The sequence below is a fragment of the Pimephales promelas genome, chromosome 6, assembly GCF_988280905.1.
Source record: "Pimephales promelas chromosome 6, fPimPro1.hap1.1, whole genome shotgun sequence".
Taxonomy (NCBI): domain Eukaryota; kingdom Metazoa; phylum Chordata; class Actinopteri; order Cypriniformes; family Leuciscidae; genus Pimephales; species Pimephales promelas.
The window spans coordinates 22,804,108-22,822,061 of NC_142774.1; the positions used below are offsets into that span (position 1 = coordinate 22,804,108).

Sequence of the window (17,954 nt, forward strand, 5' to 3'; positions counted from 1 at the left end):
CAGGTAGGCCTATTGTGTATATTCCCACCGGTTAATCAACGTGTGACTCCGCTGGGACTTGGGAGCTTTTAAATCGCTTACTTACAACCGAAAGTCGAAATACGGATGTCCGCACAAGACATTAATGGTGTGGAGTAGAGCGAGCATTTTAAATAAATTCCTATTAAGTAGGATTGAACTAAACAGAAAGAATGTTCACTCTGTTCTGCTGGTTCCTCGCTGGTGGATCATATGATTACTTTGTCATAATCTATGACAAAAATGCTATTATAAACCATATTAATAATAGATAATACACATTGCTCTTATTTTTGAAAAATACATTCATGAAAAACAAGATAACAAAAATCATAAAAACATATAGCCATGGCTGCTATAAATGTTTGAAATGCATAGGACAGATGTTTAATGACGCAGCAACATATAATTGAAAGGCAATTAATAATCTGTCATTACGTCACTGCATTATGATATTACGGCTCTAATACGGTGCAGCACAAAGCACTTATGTGTATCCCGAGCGGAGAATGATGTGCTTGAAGCCACATGAAGTTACAGCGCATTGAGTCCGTATTGAAAAGTTCAAAGCACAAAGGAAATACATATTTATGAACAGTGTATTATACATTATCTATCTATGCAATATTTTATTGAGCCTTTTCTTTTAAAGGTTTTAAATTTCAGTTACTGTGTGCGTGAAGAACAATTATAGTGCTCTGACTCTAGTGTTGTGATCTAACCGACAGCGTCCGACACCCGGTAGAAAGTAACACGATTAAGTTACAGCAATAAAGTCCAGCAAGAAAAAGTTTCTTCATTCGAAAATATAGACCTTTAGACCTTTATCTTAAAGATCCAGTATAATAGGATTAACATTGAATCATTGAAGATCGTTTTATCATTGACTGTAACCGAATGTGACGTGCTGTTTGAATGCTGAATGGAGAATGACTGACAGGCGCAGAGAGGGAAAAGTTTACGTGTTCTTGAATTTAATGACTTAAATATTAATTTCTATATCACATAATAGCTTCAGAACACTTATAATACAGTACACAAAAACTTTATGGTACTTTAGAAAGTTTTTGTGCCTTTGTGCCTAACATAGAATAGTATATGCACAATATAGAATTTGAATCAGCCTCGTCAAAGATGGCAGTGTCAGAGCCGATACCGATCCTGAGTATCTAATCGGCGCACTTCTTTTCAACAGTCAAATTGAAATTGAAATTGCTTGAAACTCAACAGATACATCACATTTATTAGCCAGTAGACATGTGCAAAGTTTCAGAAACGGGCATGGTGCAAGGACTAAATAGCGCCACCTTTTGACAAAAGTGGGGTTGTTAGTTTTATCTACAGTTACAAAAATCGTTATATACATTGAACTCCTCAAGCCGGACAACTTTCTATACATAGTCATTAGCTCGGACCAAGAGGAAGTCAGATATTTTGGTTTGAATATGGTGAGCCTCTCTCTGAGCCTACGTCCCTGTATGGCAAGCCCTTTTAACATTTAAAAGCAAAGTTTGCCTATCCGGAATTAACATTGTAGATATCAACAACGTCTTTCTGTCTATTCGTAATTACATTTTGGATAGTTTGTATTATCATTTAAGATATCTGTAACATAATTGTAACTAGTCGAAATGACAGAGTATGGCAAGCCGTTTTAACAATTAATCATAAAAGGGCCAAAGCCTTCGGCACCGCCACCCGGGTGCCTTTAGGTAACTAAAGGAACCGGGGTTGCGGTGCCACCGGCTTGGGCCCGCCATCGCTGCTCGCAGCTATATTTTCTTTTTTCTTTTTTTCTGCAAAGTAAGCGCCATTTTCGGGGCCTCAACATGCTCAAAAACTCACCAAATTTGGCACGCATGTCAGGACTGGTGAAAAATTTTGTATTTTGTGGGTTTCGTGGATGGGCGTGGCAAAATGGCTCCCTAGCGCCACCTAGAAAATTGGAAAAAATTAGCCCCTCGTCCACGTTCAACCTACAAACACAAAATTTGGTGGGGACGTGTATCATATCAAGACGCACAAAAAAGCCTCAAGAACCCATACCCTAAACTCAACAGGAAGTCGGCCATTTTGAATTTGGCGCCCATTTTGGGACGATTTACACACTCAGTACTTTAACTAACTCCTCCTAGGGATTTAGTCGGATCGACTTCAAATTTCTGCTGTGCCTTCTAAAGGCATTGACGATGTAAAGTTGTGCTATCTGCGCATTTTCGTCGATGGGCGTGTCCGTGGCGTCGATGATGCGCCATGAAACAGGAAGTTGTAGTAACTTGGCTGTAAATGCCCAGATCTGCACGAAATTTTACACATTTGACAAGAGTCACGCCCTGAACAAATCTACATGCTGACATTCACCCACAGTAATAGCGCCACCTGCTGGCAACAGGAAGTGACCTTTAACGAAGCAGCCCCCGTCGCATGTTTGACCGACATCTACGAAATTTCTGTGGCACATTTACCATGTCCAGACGCACTGAAAAGTCTCTTGGAGCGATGCCCTAAACTCAACAGGAAGTCGGCCATTTCGAATTTTACCGCCATTTTTGGATGATTTACTCATTACGTACTTTAACTAACTCCTCCTAGGGCTTTAGTCGGATCGCTTTCACATTTCTGCTGTGCCTTCTAAAGGCATTGACGATGTAAAGTTGTGCTATCTGCGCGTTTTCGTCAATGGCCGTGTCCGTGGCGTCGATGATTCGCCATGAAACAGGAAGTTGTAGTAACTTGGCTGTAAATGCCCAGATCTGCACAAAATTTTACACATTTGACAAGAGTCCCGCCCTGAACAAATCTACATGCCGACATTCACCCACAGTCATACCGCCACCTAGTGACAGCAGGACGTGACCTTTAACGAAGCAGTACCCGTCGCATGTTTGACCGACATGTACGAAATTTCTGTGGTACATCTACCATGTCCAGACACACAGAAAAGTCTCTTGGAGCGTTGCCCTAAACTCAACAGGAAGTCAGCCATTTCTAATTTTACCGCCATTTTGGGATGATTTACTCATTACGTACTTTAACAAACTCCACCTAGGGATTTAGTTGGATCGACTTCAAATTTCTGCTGTGCCTTTTAAAGGCATTGATTATGTAAAGTTGTGCTATCTGCACGTTTTCGTCGATGGGCGTGTCCGTGGCGTCGAAGATTCGCCATGAAACAGGAAGTTGTAGTAACTTGGCTGTAAATGCCCAGATCTGCACAAAATTTTACACATTTGACAAGAGTCCCGCCCTGAACAAATCTACATGCCGACATTCACCCACAGTCATAGCGCCACCTAGTGACAGCAGGAAGTGACCTTTAACGAAGCAGTACCCGTCGCATGTTTGACCGACATGTACGAATTTTCTGTGGTACATCTACCATGTCCAGACACACAGAAAAGTCTCTTGGAGCGTTGCCCTAAACTCAACAGGAAGTGGGCCATTTCTAATTTTACCGCCATTTTGGGATGATTTACTCATTACGTACTTTAACAAACTCCACCTAGGGATTTAGTTGGATCGACTTCAAATTTCTGCTGTGCCTTCTAAAGGCATTGACGATGTAAAGTTGTGCTCTCTGCGCGTTTTCATCGATGGGCATGTCCGTGGCGTCGATGATTCGCCATGAAACAGGAAGTTGTAGTAACTTGGCTGTAAATGCCCAGATCTGAACGAAATTTGACACATTTGACAAGAGTCCCGCCCTGAACAAATCTACATGCCCACATTCACCCTAAGTCATAGCGCCACCTGCTGGCAACAGAAAGTGACTTTTAACAAAGCAGCGAACCAAATTCACAGCCGCACCGGCTGAGCCACAGAATATGCAACGCAGTCGCCTCACACCCCGACGTGCTACAGGTGGGAGGCCGCCCATCGCTGCTTGCAGCTTTAATTTTTTTTCTTTTTTCTTTTTTCTGCAAAGTAAGCGCCATTTTCGGGGCCGCAACATGCTCAAAAACTCACCAAAATAGGCACGCATGTCAGGACTGGTGAAAAATTTCGTATTTTGTGGGTTTCGCGGATGGGCGTGGCAAAATGGCATGCTAGCGCCACCTAGAAAATTGGAAAAAATTAGCCCCTCGTCCACGTTCAACCTACATGCACGAAATTTGGTGGGGACGTGTATCTTATCAAGATACACAAAAAAGCCTCAAGAACCCATACCCTTAACTCGACAGGAAGTCCGCCATTTTGAATTTGGTGGCCATTTTTGGACGATTTACACACTCCGTACTTTAACGAACTCCTCCTAGGGATTTAGTCGGATCGACTTCAAATTTCTGCTGTGCCTTCTAAAGGCATTGACGATGTAAAGTTGTGCTATCTGCGCGTTGTGCAGATCTACACGAAATTTTACACATTTGACAAGAGTCCCGTCCTGAACAAATCTACATGCCGACATTCACCCACAGTCATAGCGCCACCTGCTGGCAACAGGAAGTGACATTTAACGAAGAAGCCCCAGCCGCATGTTTGACCGACATGTACGACATTTCTGTGGTACATCTACCATGTCCAGACGCACAGAAAAGTCTCCTGGAGCAATGCCCTAAACTCAACAGGAAGTAGGCCATTTCTAATTTTACCGCCATTTTTGGTTGATTTAATCATTATATACTTTAACGAACTCCTCCTAGGGATTTAGTCAGATCAACTTCAAATTTCTGCTGTGCCTTCTAAAGGCATTGACGATGTAAAGTTGTGCTATCTGCGCGTTTTGGTCAATGGGCGTGTCCGTGGCGTCGATGATTCGCCATGAAATTGGAAGTTGTTGTAACTTCAGTGGACATCCTGAGACCTGCGGGCAATTTTATACGTTATACTAGAGTCCCGCCCTGAACACATGTACATGCCGAAATTAGACTGCAGTCATAGCTCCACCTGCTGGCAACAGGAAGTGACCATTTTGAATTTTACGTCAATTTTTTGGTGATTTGTATGCGTAGCAAATTCACAGCCGCACCGGCTGAGCTCCAGAATATGCAACGCGGCTGCCTCACACCCCGACGTGCTACAGGTGCGAGGGCCCGCCCATCGCTGCTTGCAGCTTTAATTTCAAGTTGATTTTCCGTTGGTTCAACGTTAATTCGATGAGCAAAACAATGTCAGATCAACGTTGTTTCGATGTCATGTTTCCACGTTGTTTCAATGTCAGTTTGCTATCTGGGAGGGGACGTCCTCCGGACGTTGCAAACGTCTAATTAGGTCCGGATCTGGTCCGGTTCATAACGTTCGCAGGGGGATGTTCGGAGGACAGCCGCATTTGGTCCGGTTCATAACGTTCGCTGGGGGACGTTTGGAGGACGTCCGCATTTGGTCCGGTTTATAACGTTCGCTAGGGGACATTCCGAGGACGTTCGCATTTGGTCCGGTTCATAACGTTCACTGGGGGACGTTCGGAGGACGTCTGCATTTGGTCCGGTTTATAACGTTCGCTAGGGGACATTCCGAGGACGTCCGCATTTGGTCCGGTTCATAATGTTCGCTGGGGGACGTTCGGAGGACGTCCGCATTTGGTCCGGTTCATAACGTTCGCTGGGGGACGTTCGGAGGACGTCCGCATTTGGTCCGGTCCATAACGTTCGCTGGGGGACGTTCGAAGCATGTCCGCATTTGGTCCGGTTTATAACGTTCGCCGGGGGACATTCTGAAGACGTCCGCATTTGGTCCGGTTTAACGTTCGCTGGGGGACATTCTGAGGACGTGCACTTTACATTTTGACATTATGGCTAGTGCAAATAAACCATAAAAACATAATAAGTGTTGGTGGTATAAAAAATACTAGCCTGGTAATACCAGACTCTGCTACTTCACTTTGCTTCGTAGACAGAGTCTGGAATGGCATAATAGAGAAGTGTTTTCTCTCTCGCAAGGGGGCGCTTCTCTGAAGTTTAAAATCATTGGTTACCCGCAAGCCAATCAGACAAGTTTATTTATGACGTATGTTATGCGCCGACACGGCCGCATCGAGACATTATGCATCGAACTTCCACTGTAAACAGGGAGTGACGCTTTTGTAAGGGCTGCAAAATGTGTGCCAACCGGGAATGAACAATTCACAAACTAGGTTATTTATATGAATTACTGAGTTGCGGCCGCCCCGCAACATCGGCGTGCCCCGCTCTCACGAGTCATGACTGATTTAGCTTCCGCTGCCCCGCAGCGGCGTGAGGACGAGCCCCTGCTCTCGCAAGTCATGAATAGGAAGTTCATTTTACTGATTTTCTGAGTCATTCGAGTCATTTCGTTTATTTAAGTGGCTTAATGTTATAATATTAACTGCCAAATTCCCCGATCACATCCACCTACGCAATGTTGATCATATTCTGAATTAAGAAATCATAATGCAGTAAAAAATTATTTACAGGGAACATAAATAATCACTTTACCTTCCGAGTCTTAGGTTCATTTGTCACGTGACATACACAATGAACAGATCGTTCATGAATCACATATCTGGGACTAATGCAGCAGGATGTCGACACGAAATATGGTGGATTATTATTATGATAATAATAATATGATAATAAGAGCGCACCAGGAGCGTTCACAGCCGAGGAGACCGACTTTCTTGTCATGGCCGTAAAAGAACGGCGGAGAACTGACGTTGAATGGGGGTAAGTTATGTCCTTATAAATATGCATATAGTTATGGCCAAACAGGTCTGATCCGTCATTACTACAATTACTGAAAAAATTGGGTAGCCTAAATGCCTAAGCTTGAAGTGTTAATATTTTTCCTTATTATAATGATTTGCAAAAATAAAAACGGCTGCATCTGTGTTGATGAGAGAATCAAAAGTGTATGCGCGTTGTGCAAGCTACATAATGGCAAAGCATGCTGGTTTTTGCTGGTATACGTTGCAAATAGAGGGGCAGCAAAATTGTTTTTTGCCTAGAGCGGCAGAAGTGCACGCGCCGGTCCTAGCTGTAAACACCGATGATGCGAGCGAAATACCGGAGTGAACATGGCTGTAAACGACCTTTGTAAACGAGCGAATTGCATCCCGTGTCTTGTTTCCCATTTCTGCGGTTGTTTCGGTTTTCGATTTCTCTAACCTACAATGTAAACCTTGGCGCTTAGCGTCTACGTCACGGCTCTCAGCCCACCCTCTGTTCGTTGATTGGCCGGCTGTTTTCAGGCCGGTGGAAAACTGAAAGATAGGCCGCTATCTCAGACTCACTACAGGAGCAAAATGAAATTAGCGAAAGTAGGAAGTCTGACGTAGTCAGGCTAAAAAAAAACTGCCTATGGGCATTTTTAGCACATGTTCAAATGAAATATGATATGAGGCTTGAGTGTTCGCAAAAACAATAATAAAAAAATCTGAATTAAAAGTGCCATTGAATGATAAGTTGCACCTAGGAACGGGTCATAACTTCAAAATAAGTTTTATATTCATGCTTTAATAATGATATTTTTATTCAAGTAGGTTCTAATTCTAGTTTATGTTTGATGCGTTTTAACCGGCATGCGCGTGAAGTTGAGTTGCCATGGAAACGGAGCGTCACCAGTGCAGACAGCAAAACTCCGACTCTCCCTGTTTTCACTGCTTTCAGGTGAGTTTAGTCTCTAAAATCACACAAATAATACACACGGCTGTTCTTGACACTTCTCTTAATTGTAACTGACACGCTTCTGTTTAATATTTACTTTATAGAAATGGGTAAGTGTCTTCGAAAAAGTCCATTAGCATCACTACCGTTTTCAGAAGAGTTAACATTAGGCTAACTTTATAGCTTGAGCTTTTGTTTATGAATGTTTGGGCTTTTAATCACATTTTATGTGTTGATGAGAGGTTTTGATATTTTTGTAGCCTAAATATTTTGCTTGGAAGTGAGCTAAAAACGTTACGTTTTATAACTGTTAATCGATGACGTCACTTACACGGCTGAAACTAGCTCAATGGTTAATAAATATTGATAAATAAATTCTGTGATTTCAGCAGCAACAAAATAACTTGGCTATGTGACAAATGGTTTGTTGTGTTCCTAGATCGTTCGTGCTGATGCCCTGCTCCGATAGCAGAGTTGAACTGACTATCATCTGAACCTGGCAACCGGACGGGCAAACACACACGCTCTATTGATAATGAAAATAAAAGTATTTTGTTTCCTGATGTTCCTTGTTGTATGTTTGTTCCTTGGGTAGTTAAAATGTGTGTTATGAGACTATAATATGTTAAAAAGACGTCTAGTGAACGTTAAAGTTCACTAGATGTCTGAAAAGTCCCCGAATGTTTGCTGAACGTCCCGCAAACGTCCCCCGCGACGTCATGTGAACGTCCCGCGAACGTCACCCGCGACGTCCTGTGAACGTCCTGCGAACGTCCTAAGAACGTTTAACCCTCAGGTGCTCTTCGTTTCGGAGTCACACTTGTTATCTTCCCGGTCAAAAGTGACCGGACACCTAAAAATGAAACTTTCTCCGTTCCAGTAAAACCAATGCAATTTATTTTTGTTCTATAATATTTATTCTTTTTAATTTAGTATTTTGAGACAATTTAAATGAATGTATTAATATGTATGCAATATTTATGGTTTATTTTTGCCATAGAAATATATTATTTTCTATATATATATATATTATTTTCTTCAAAAAAATATTAATGCAGTATTTTAGTTTAATATAGAGTCTAGGCCTTCAGGAAAAAAAATATTTTTTGAAGAAAATTAGCACCATCTGGTTACAGTATAGAGAAAAAGCGTAGAATCATGGTGTAACCACTTGATGGCATGTACAGCTCTCTATTGAGAGGCATGTGAATTCCCCAGCTGTTTATGAACACATTTTTGTTTGTTGTTGGTGGTGGATTTGTATAGTTGAAACAATCTCAAAAACTATTTCTTATAAAAAAATGACAAAAAACAAATATTCACAATTTTTTTTCTTTTTTTTTTTTACAATTTCCTATTCATTTCCTATGGGGTCATTTTTGACCAAAGACCACAAGTGTGACTATTTTTTTTAAGACCACTTAGCATGCTCAGATCATGTTCACATACATAATGCCATAAAAGTCACCAAGTTTCGTAACATCGCGATGAAGCTGTGATTTTTAAAAATTCAAAACATACTTTTTGTAATCAAAATTTATTGGTGTGTATGTGTATAAAAGTGTGTTTGTATGTGTGTGTGTGTGTGTGTGTTGGTGGGTGTGTCTGTTTTGCACTCTAGATGTTGTAGAGTGTCACCCCTTTCTTGCGGTGTACTTTTTTTTTTAGAAGTGTGGCCGATTTGTAGATTGTACATACAAAAATTCAGAGAATTTTTTTTGTATCAATTTCCCATTCATTTCCTATGGGTTGTCATTTTTGACAGAAGAGCAAAAGTGTGACTCATTTTTTTACGACCACTTAAATTGTTCGAATCATGACCTCAATTTTTTTGTGTGTTCACATACCCAATGCCATAAAAGTCACCAAGTTTCGTAATTTTCTGAAGAAGCTGTGATTTTTAAATGTTCAAAACAGATTTCTTTAATCACAATTTATTGGTGTTTTTGTGTATAAAAGTGTGTGTGTATGTGTGTGCGTAGGGGTGGGTATGTCTGTTTTGCACTCTTGATGTTTTACAGTGTCACCCCTTCAATGCTGAGCACTTTTTTTCTGCATCGTGGCCGATTTGTAGATTGTACACACAAAAATTCTCAAAGTTTTTGTGTTTTTGTCAATTTCCCATTCATTTCCTATGGTCGGTCATTTTTGACCGAAGAGCACAAGTGTGACTATTTTTTTTACGACCACTTAGCCTGCTCGGATCATGACCTCAATTTTTTTTGTGTGTTCACATACCCAATGCCATAAAAGTCACCAAGTTTCGTAACATTCCGATGAAGCTGTGATTTTTACTCTTAACAGACACACTGTCCCCGGTGCTGCTCCTCGCGCATAAAGGCCCGTACACACCGGGACGAATATCAGCGCGCGTTATTCGTCAGCGTTTTTCAACGCGTTTTTTGTGTTCACACCCAAGCGTTTTTCGCTGACGATGAGCCGAGTGAACATGCAAATTCATTCCCTGACATTAGATGGCGCTTAATGTAAAACAGAAATAATAATAGAATACTATACTAGGGTGATCATATTCATGTCTCAATGTTTTATTTTGAGAGATAGAAAAAAAACGAATGAAATAATGATAGAAATAATGTCTTCTGTAAGACAAATAATAAATATAGAAAAATAAATATATAAATAATAAATAACTAAAAAATGCCTCCAAATGTAACAAAAAATAGCTCTCACAAACTTACAAAAACGAACTAACAAAATCTATTTATATCTTTAGTTTTCATTTTCTTTATCTTGCTTTTCTTCCTCATCCACCTTGTTTGCCCATCTATATTTTCCTGTAGAACTGATCTTTCCCAGCAGTTTTTGTTTGAAAACCAGGACATTTTCATCACTTAAAAACAGTCAGGACAGGACGTGGAAACAGGACATGTGTAACGCAAAGTTGAGATGTTGCCCAGAGATAAAAACATAGCAGTTGTCAGATGAACAGATGCACGAGAGACGAGAGTTGTCGTATTTCCCCGCGTTTAATAAAACCACTCAAACGTCACACTCGTCCTCCTCATACACGGGGATCGAGCGAGAGAAAACAAACAAACAAGCATCTGGTCACAATAGAAAAATAAAATAAAAGAAAGAATACAAAGAGTCGGCACAGCGGTTATCTCCTCTCCTCACTTGTCAAAATCTAACTGACATTATGCACACTATGCGCAGTTCTCATCTCAACTCAGATTTCTATAAAGCACAAAGTGACCGTTTTACATATGTCCCGGGAAAACAGGACTGTTGGTCACCCTATACTATACTATTATTACAGAAATACTAATATAAATATTATCTTATAGCTCTTTGTGCTCCGAGACCAGCAGCTCAACATTCATCTTGCCCATACAGTAGGTATCTTGTCTCTTCTTCGCCGTATGTGTGCTCGGCAAGACCGTTTTGTGTTTGAGCGCCCTCAAGTTGTGTTTTACTGTAACTTCAGAAGTACCAGACACGTGAGCAAACCCGCCGATCTCGTTGGTCGGATAGGTTTTGACGCGGCGCGTCAAACCAAAAAAACGAACCCGAGGCGTTTTTTTAAAAATGACGCTTTTACGCGTGGCGTTTTTCGCGTCGGTGTGAACACTCACGTTGGCGCCCATTGTTTAGTCACGAGGCGTTAAACGTCGACGAATAACGCGCGCGAAATTCGTCCCGGTGTGAACAGGCCTTAAAGCGCTCCCCGTTCACAGTAACCGTGTCGTCTCATTCAAAACAGCCAACTGTTGCTGTTAGCGAGCCTCGCACATTGAATACTCATATGAGTCAGGCTGTGAATGTACATGCCCGCTTCAGCTCTCTCATGCTTACTAAATAAACGCCTCACCTCCGGCACCGCGCACTTACTACATTCCCTTTAGCCTTTAGCACATAGAGGATGAATAACGCAAACCCAGTCCAACGTTAGACTGCAGTATCTTATGTGCTTTATAATCCGGTGCGCTCTATATATGAAAAATGTTCTAAAATAGGTCATTCATTGAAGTAGCGTAATATTAATATTTATATTCGTCTGTATTATAGTTATGGACCACGATTACGCTTTGCCTGCACGTTCTGCTGCTACAGCCAGCTCATTAGCTAAAGCTCAAACGTACCTGAAAAATATGACCCGAGAAGGGTTTGGGACAGGAGAAGCATGACACAGGTAAACATTGGGGTTGCATTTAAAGCTTCTTGACAAGCTAAAGCCCCGTTCACACCGCCAGCGACACGCAGCGACAAAGCGACAGGATCCCATTCATTTCAATGGAGCGCTGGCGACATCCGGCGACACGAGCGACAGTGACCGTTGGCGACAGAATGTGGGCATGTCAAGCGACAAGAGACAAGCGACAAAAGTTGAGAATTTTCAACTTTATGCAAATGAGAAGCGATTTTCACGAGCGACAACCAATAGGAAAGAAGACTTTCAGTGGAGCTCAGCTCACGTCACCGTCTCGAGTGCAGTGCAGGCAAGACAGAAAGAAAGAGTTTGAGGACGATTTCACTGTTTTATATGATTTGACTGTAACCACATACATGGATAATAAAATGATGCATGGAAAAGAAACTCTCGACAGTGAGTTTAATTCATACATTTAACGTTATAGTTCGAGTGTTGTAATTATATGATGCACGTTAGCACTTCTGCAGTTCATTTTACAATTTCCCCTGCATTACGTTGACTATTAGGGACAAGAAAATTGATTATCTGTCAAATTCGAATGACGTTTTTATAATTTGTGACAGTATGAGTAAGTTTAATTTGTTCATTGATCGATCGTTTATCTAGTAAATGATTTAATCCACTGAACACAGCTCTGGAGATATAAAAACACTCTCCCAACAGCATATGGTTTCTTTTTAGCCTTAAAAGTAATTTATTCCCAGTCAAATTAAAATTATATATCACTTGTGATGGTCTTTTGTATGGCCAGACGTGCAGTCTACCAATAACACAAGAGCGACAGCACTACGAACGCCCACAAGCGACATCACAGTACAGAGCCTAGCGACACACAGCGACAAAATCGCTGGCGGTGTGAACGGGGCTTCAATCTACAGAGAGATGCCGTATATCCGTATATTTTGTGAAACGATGATGTCATGAGCTGAGCTGGTTGTCATTAGGCTTGTTTGAGATGAGCAAAATCTGCGCAGAACCGATCACCGGTGATCAGCGCGAGATGCATGCCGGTTAGAAATGTGTCCGAGAACGGTCCGCCTGGCTCTGATGTCATGTCGACGTATGTCAAAAAACTCTCGCGAGCGCAAGGCGCACCTGTCGGATTCTGCAGTCGCGCGCAGTTGCTCTCCACCGACTGCGCTGATCAAAAGCATGATGGGAAACGACTTGCTGACGACACAGCTTAATTCTCATTGGTTTAAACAACCGTGATGTATTTTTCTCTTTTAACATGTTTGATTTTAAAACTCTGATATCATGTTTTATGTGTATGTATATTTGTTATGGGTGAATAAACTCTCCGACAGTGCCATATGGGTTATTATGTGATGTCACATATGATATTTTTATGCACATGATATTTTTATTAAAACAATATATAAAAACACATGTCTGTATTAAAGAAAAAAATATTGATAAACACATTTGGAATGTAATTAAATAACAAGTATTTTGTGTGTCTTGTTCGTTATATTTATTTTCATATAAAAGCAACAGAACTTAAAATTTATTTTTTTTTAATAATGCAATGTTAATAAACAGAACAAGTCAAGACATACAAGTAGTAAACAATCTATCAAAACAAGGAGACATTATGGTACCAAATACATTAAGAGAGGAGATATGAAAAGAAATAACACTATTTTACATTAGTCTTAAAGAAAAAAAAGAGAGAAGGAAAGAGAGATGAGGGCATACAAGAAAAAAATAAAACATTAAGGAAGAATATTAAACATGGTACAAATTTTGGATGTTTTCACTGCTTTCTTATTGAGAGATGTTGAAATTGTATTTAAATAGCCTACATCTTCAATTCTTCTTTGAAAAAGCTAAAGTGGGGTTTACTGTTCATATATTTAGCTTTATGGATATGAAATTTTCCAATATATAAAAGAAGGTTTATACAAAAACATGCATTAATTAAATTTTTGTCTTTGACATAGAATCCAAAAAGAATGTGTTTATATGATAAAGAAAAATTACAAAAAAAACCTTTTGGACAATGAGAATTAGCAACACGTGCACGAGCGTGAATCCCGTGAATCCCGCGATATCAGTCTTTGATCTCACAGGTGTCAGACCCACTGCGAGAACCGAGATCTGTCCGGCTTGACTCTCTGTCCGGCTTGGCTTTTTTCACTCCTCCTCTAACTGCAGCCGCCTACTCTCGACTACATTGCAGGCGAGGCGAGGCGCATCTCAAACAAGCCTAATGACAGCGACAACAACTCCCGTGAGCCCACGCTCTTTCCCGACGTCATCAAAGTACGTCTTTTGTTATTATTTTAAACGAGTGGCCCCTGAGGGCTGTTTCACAAAAGCAGAATTTAGAAATCCAGGATAAGAGATAAAGCTGGGCTTGACCTAGTGTGATCAGTGCATCCTGGCTTTATGAGTTTCACAAAGGCCAAACCAGGCTCAGCAGGAGCAGCTATGTCAAGCCAGGTGTAAGTAATTCAGATAAGTGGGAGTCAACAGCTTTCTTCAACAGACCACACAGTCCATCACAGATTCATCGATGCTACAATGGATAAGTTGCGTGCGCCATACTTCAAGTGTTGGGTGTAACTAATTACTAAGTAATTAGTTACTGTAATTTCATTACTTTTCCTTGAAAATGTAAAGTAAGGGATTACTCTTAATTTATCTGTAATTTATTTACAGTTACTTCTGATGTAATTGAGGTAAAAACTGTGTATAGATCAATCCGACCTCACAGCGATTCGTATGCATTTTATGAGGAATCTAAATATTACGACCGCACTCGTACAAATTCGTATGAATTATTGTAAAATATGAAAAAAGTGTGAAATGTCATGAGATCAGACATAAAACAGTAGTGGGTTTAACATCAAAATGTAGCCTATTGTCTGATGCTAAAAAGTATGTTTTAATGTAACCTTCTCCACCTTGGTCAGTTTAAGGATAATTCATGCAATTTTATAGTATTTATTTGAAAGAATTAAAACAGATTCATGCCTCTCCTTGTATTATTCAGCTGGTTGATATGGGATTTTGAAAGTAATTAGTAATTAAAAGTAATTAAATACTTTTTAGAGAGAGTAATTAGTACAGTAATCTAATTACACTGTTGAAGAGGTAATTAGTAACTAGTAATTAATTACTTTTTTAGAGTAACTTACCCAACACTGCTGACAGCTGATTAATTTATGTTACACAGCTTATTAATGTTCCTCTTTTTTGTTACACATCCCCAGAAAAGCAGTAGGGTAGAGTGGGAGAAAACGCCCCCCAAGGGGCATAGTTTCTCTTTATCATAATTACTACAGTAACATATTTCTGTTCATCAAAGTCTTTATTTTACACTTTAATGCAGTATAACTAGGCCGTAAAATCTAAATATTTGAACAAAACATGAAAAAAATTACTTCAAGTGAGCATTAGCTAGCTTGGTGAATCCAATGATGGAAGGTGGTTAGGTGACCCAATGATAAAACACAGTGACTTTTAATGCATTTATGTAATATATTTCACTATTAATATACTAATTTATGTTTAATATTTATTTAGGGTTTTCTGTTTATCTTGATGATAGTGATGAACAAATACTACATCAATTATAGACCTCGTGTAGAAATCAAAATATTCAAATGTTATAAATTTGGCTATTTTCTACATTCCTGAAATAAATATTAATAGGTATATATATTATGTTGTTGCATTACTTGTCTTTTACTTTTAGAGATCAAAAACTATGTTCATTTTGCTGTTGATCTATGAAGGAAACTGGTTGGTAAGAAAGGGGGCATTTTACCCCACCTTGGGGGGTGTTTTACCCCACCGCTGGGGCAAAACGCCCCCTTTGTACAATAATATTTTCAGTCAAAAAACAAAATAATTATGAAGGTTGAGCAATTTTAATATTTGGTAAATAACTCCTGCCAAATACACTCAAAACTGGGATGGCAATTCTAGTCACATTTATGTTTTGATTTACAGTAATGTCACATTTTCCTGAAGGGGGGCATTTTCCTCCACTTCTACCCTAACGCTCTTGCAGGTAATTGTCGGGAAAAGCCAATGGGTCGGACCTGTCCCGAAACACTCTTTCACGTCTGAAAGGCCTTCTCAATATAAGTGCTTCATCAGATGTCATCCAAAAATGGGCATGCCATTGTAAAGGACGAAACATGTGTTTAGAGCTACTTATATGGCCTGACTTGATTGACAAAACTTTTGCTTCTTTATCAGCCATTTCTCTAAGTCCCTCATCATATACAATAGACTATTAAAGACCTATCTGTCTTCAAAAACACAACTGAATAGTAACAATGCCCATATGGATAATTATTATTATAGTTAATAATGGTAGGCTACCATCATAATGTTACAATAATAATAGTAGGCTATACTTGACTGAATGCCAATATGTACCTGAGGTATTTTAATGCAGACTGTTAAAATTGCGCTGAACTTATAGATGACAAAACGGAATAACTGACAAAACACGTTGGATTCTGATCTGCATGACCGCTGACTGAACAGATAAGGCACGAGGATTGACTAAGCCTGGCTGTTAGCCTGGTCTGGAGCAGGCTAGCTGCACAGAATAAAACGCCATGGTAACTTATGTGCTACTGCTTTTGTGAAACCGAGTCCCGGCTTAATTCAGCCAGGATATCTGGAAAATCCCAGCTTAATCTACTATCTTGGTTTTGTGAAATAGCCCTCTGGTGGCCAAAAATCGCATACTCTGTACGTTTCTGGGGACGTGTTTTTGTTAGCTGGGATTACATCTTTGTTGTAATGTAGCCTAAATGCATCACAAAAGTTCAATTAGCCTATAGATTTATCACAGACTAACATTCTACATCGGAAACAAATACAGTGTTTTTTACACTTTAAACATAACTTGACGCATTTTACAGAGGTTGAATAAAACACACGGGTGTAAAGTTTGAGGTGTAAACATACCTGACTGAAAGTTGGTTTATTGTGCAATCTAGAGCACCGATCTCCATGACGACAAGCTCCAATTTTGAAATAAAATGAACAATTGACCCTAAAAATACGAAAAAGGACACATGCTGTTTTAAGACTATACGACACGTATGTTAGGCCAAATGTATAGAAATTGACAAAAATGTGACACATGATCAGACAGTGTTATATTGTAACGTTACCATTTTAAAACGATAACAACGATAAAAAAGACAAAGCCACAATATTGCATTTGAAACCCTACATAAATCAAGTATTCAATTCAACTCATGTTGTCTGTACATCTGATATGCATTTAAAGAACACTTTATGAAATTGGCGCCAGTGCGATTCCACTGCGGAAGCTTTATGTGATCACACACACCCACAGACAAAAAAAACATTGTTTTGTGTTCAGATCGGATGCAAGCACTCAGCAGACAGTTCATATAGGTGTAACGTTATTAGATTACAAATCAATTACTACTGCACTGTTGAAACAAAATAAATCAATATAGCTTACTTGTCTTTTTCTGTACCAAAAATGGACGCGAGATACTCCGCCATCTTGAACATAGACAGTAAAAGAAATGGACACAGCGACCCCGTTGATTTCAACGGAGAGAGTTGAGGCTCAACATGGGCACTCATATGATGTCTATGTGGGCACTCACTTCCTGATAGCCAAGCGTTCTGCGCAGGCTTAAGGTGCGTTCCATTCAACCGTTAGTGGACTGCGAAGTGGACTTCACAGGGTATTTCACCATCTTAAGTGAGATTCCAATTCGAAGGGAACGAACATGTTCAGTTCGAAGGGCACTGCAAACGGCATAGGGAATAAGGGAACATCGATACATCACTTCACAGGAAGTCAGTGAAGTCCACTTTAACTGATATACCGTGTTCAGGGAGTGGGGAGCAGTGAACACTGCGTAGGGAGCCTGTCGAATGGAACGCACCTTTAAACTGAGCTCGACGACGTAATTTTACGTAAGCAAACTAGGCTTGTTTGAGATGCGCCTCGCCTCGCCTCGCCTGCATTGTAGTCGAGAGTAGGCGGCTGCAGTGAGGGGAGGAGTGAAAAAAGCGCAATCAAGCCGGAGAGATCTCGGTTCTCGCTGTGAATCAGACACCTGTGAGATCAAAGGCGGATATCGCGGGATTAACGGGATTCACGCTCGTGCACGTGTTGCTAATAAACTGGATGTGATTTAAGTTCTGTTGCTTTTATATAAAAATCAATATAATGAACAAGACACCCA

At 40.2% G+C, this 17,954-nt stretch overlaps 1 protein-coding gene across 4 annotated transcripts in view; it reads right to left on the reverse strand.

Moving 5' to 3' along the window:
• Positions 1-17,431, reverse strand: part of LOC120488657 (splicing factor U2AF 35 kDa subunit) — a 73,496-nt gene extending 56,065 nt beyond the window's left edge. For 2 of the 4 annotated variants that reach the window (XM_089132264.1, XM_089132263.1), the window contains exons 1-2: positions 17,216-17,374; positions 16,687-16,774 (exon numbers count right to left, since the gene is read on the reverse strand). In XM_089132264.1, the coding sequence (XP_088988390.1) occupies positions 16,687-16,774; positions 17,216-17,343 (216 nt within the window). In that variant the 5' untranslated portion in view covers positions 17,344-17,374. Of the gene's footprint in view, positions 1-16,686; positions 16,775-16,895; positions 16,961-17,215 lie in introns of those variants that run through there. The other 2 variants (XM_089132265.1, XM_089132266.1) reach the window with 2 other exon arrangements.
• Between the last annotated feature and the right edge of the window lie 523 nt (positions 17,432-17,954).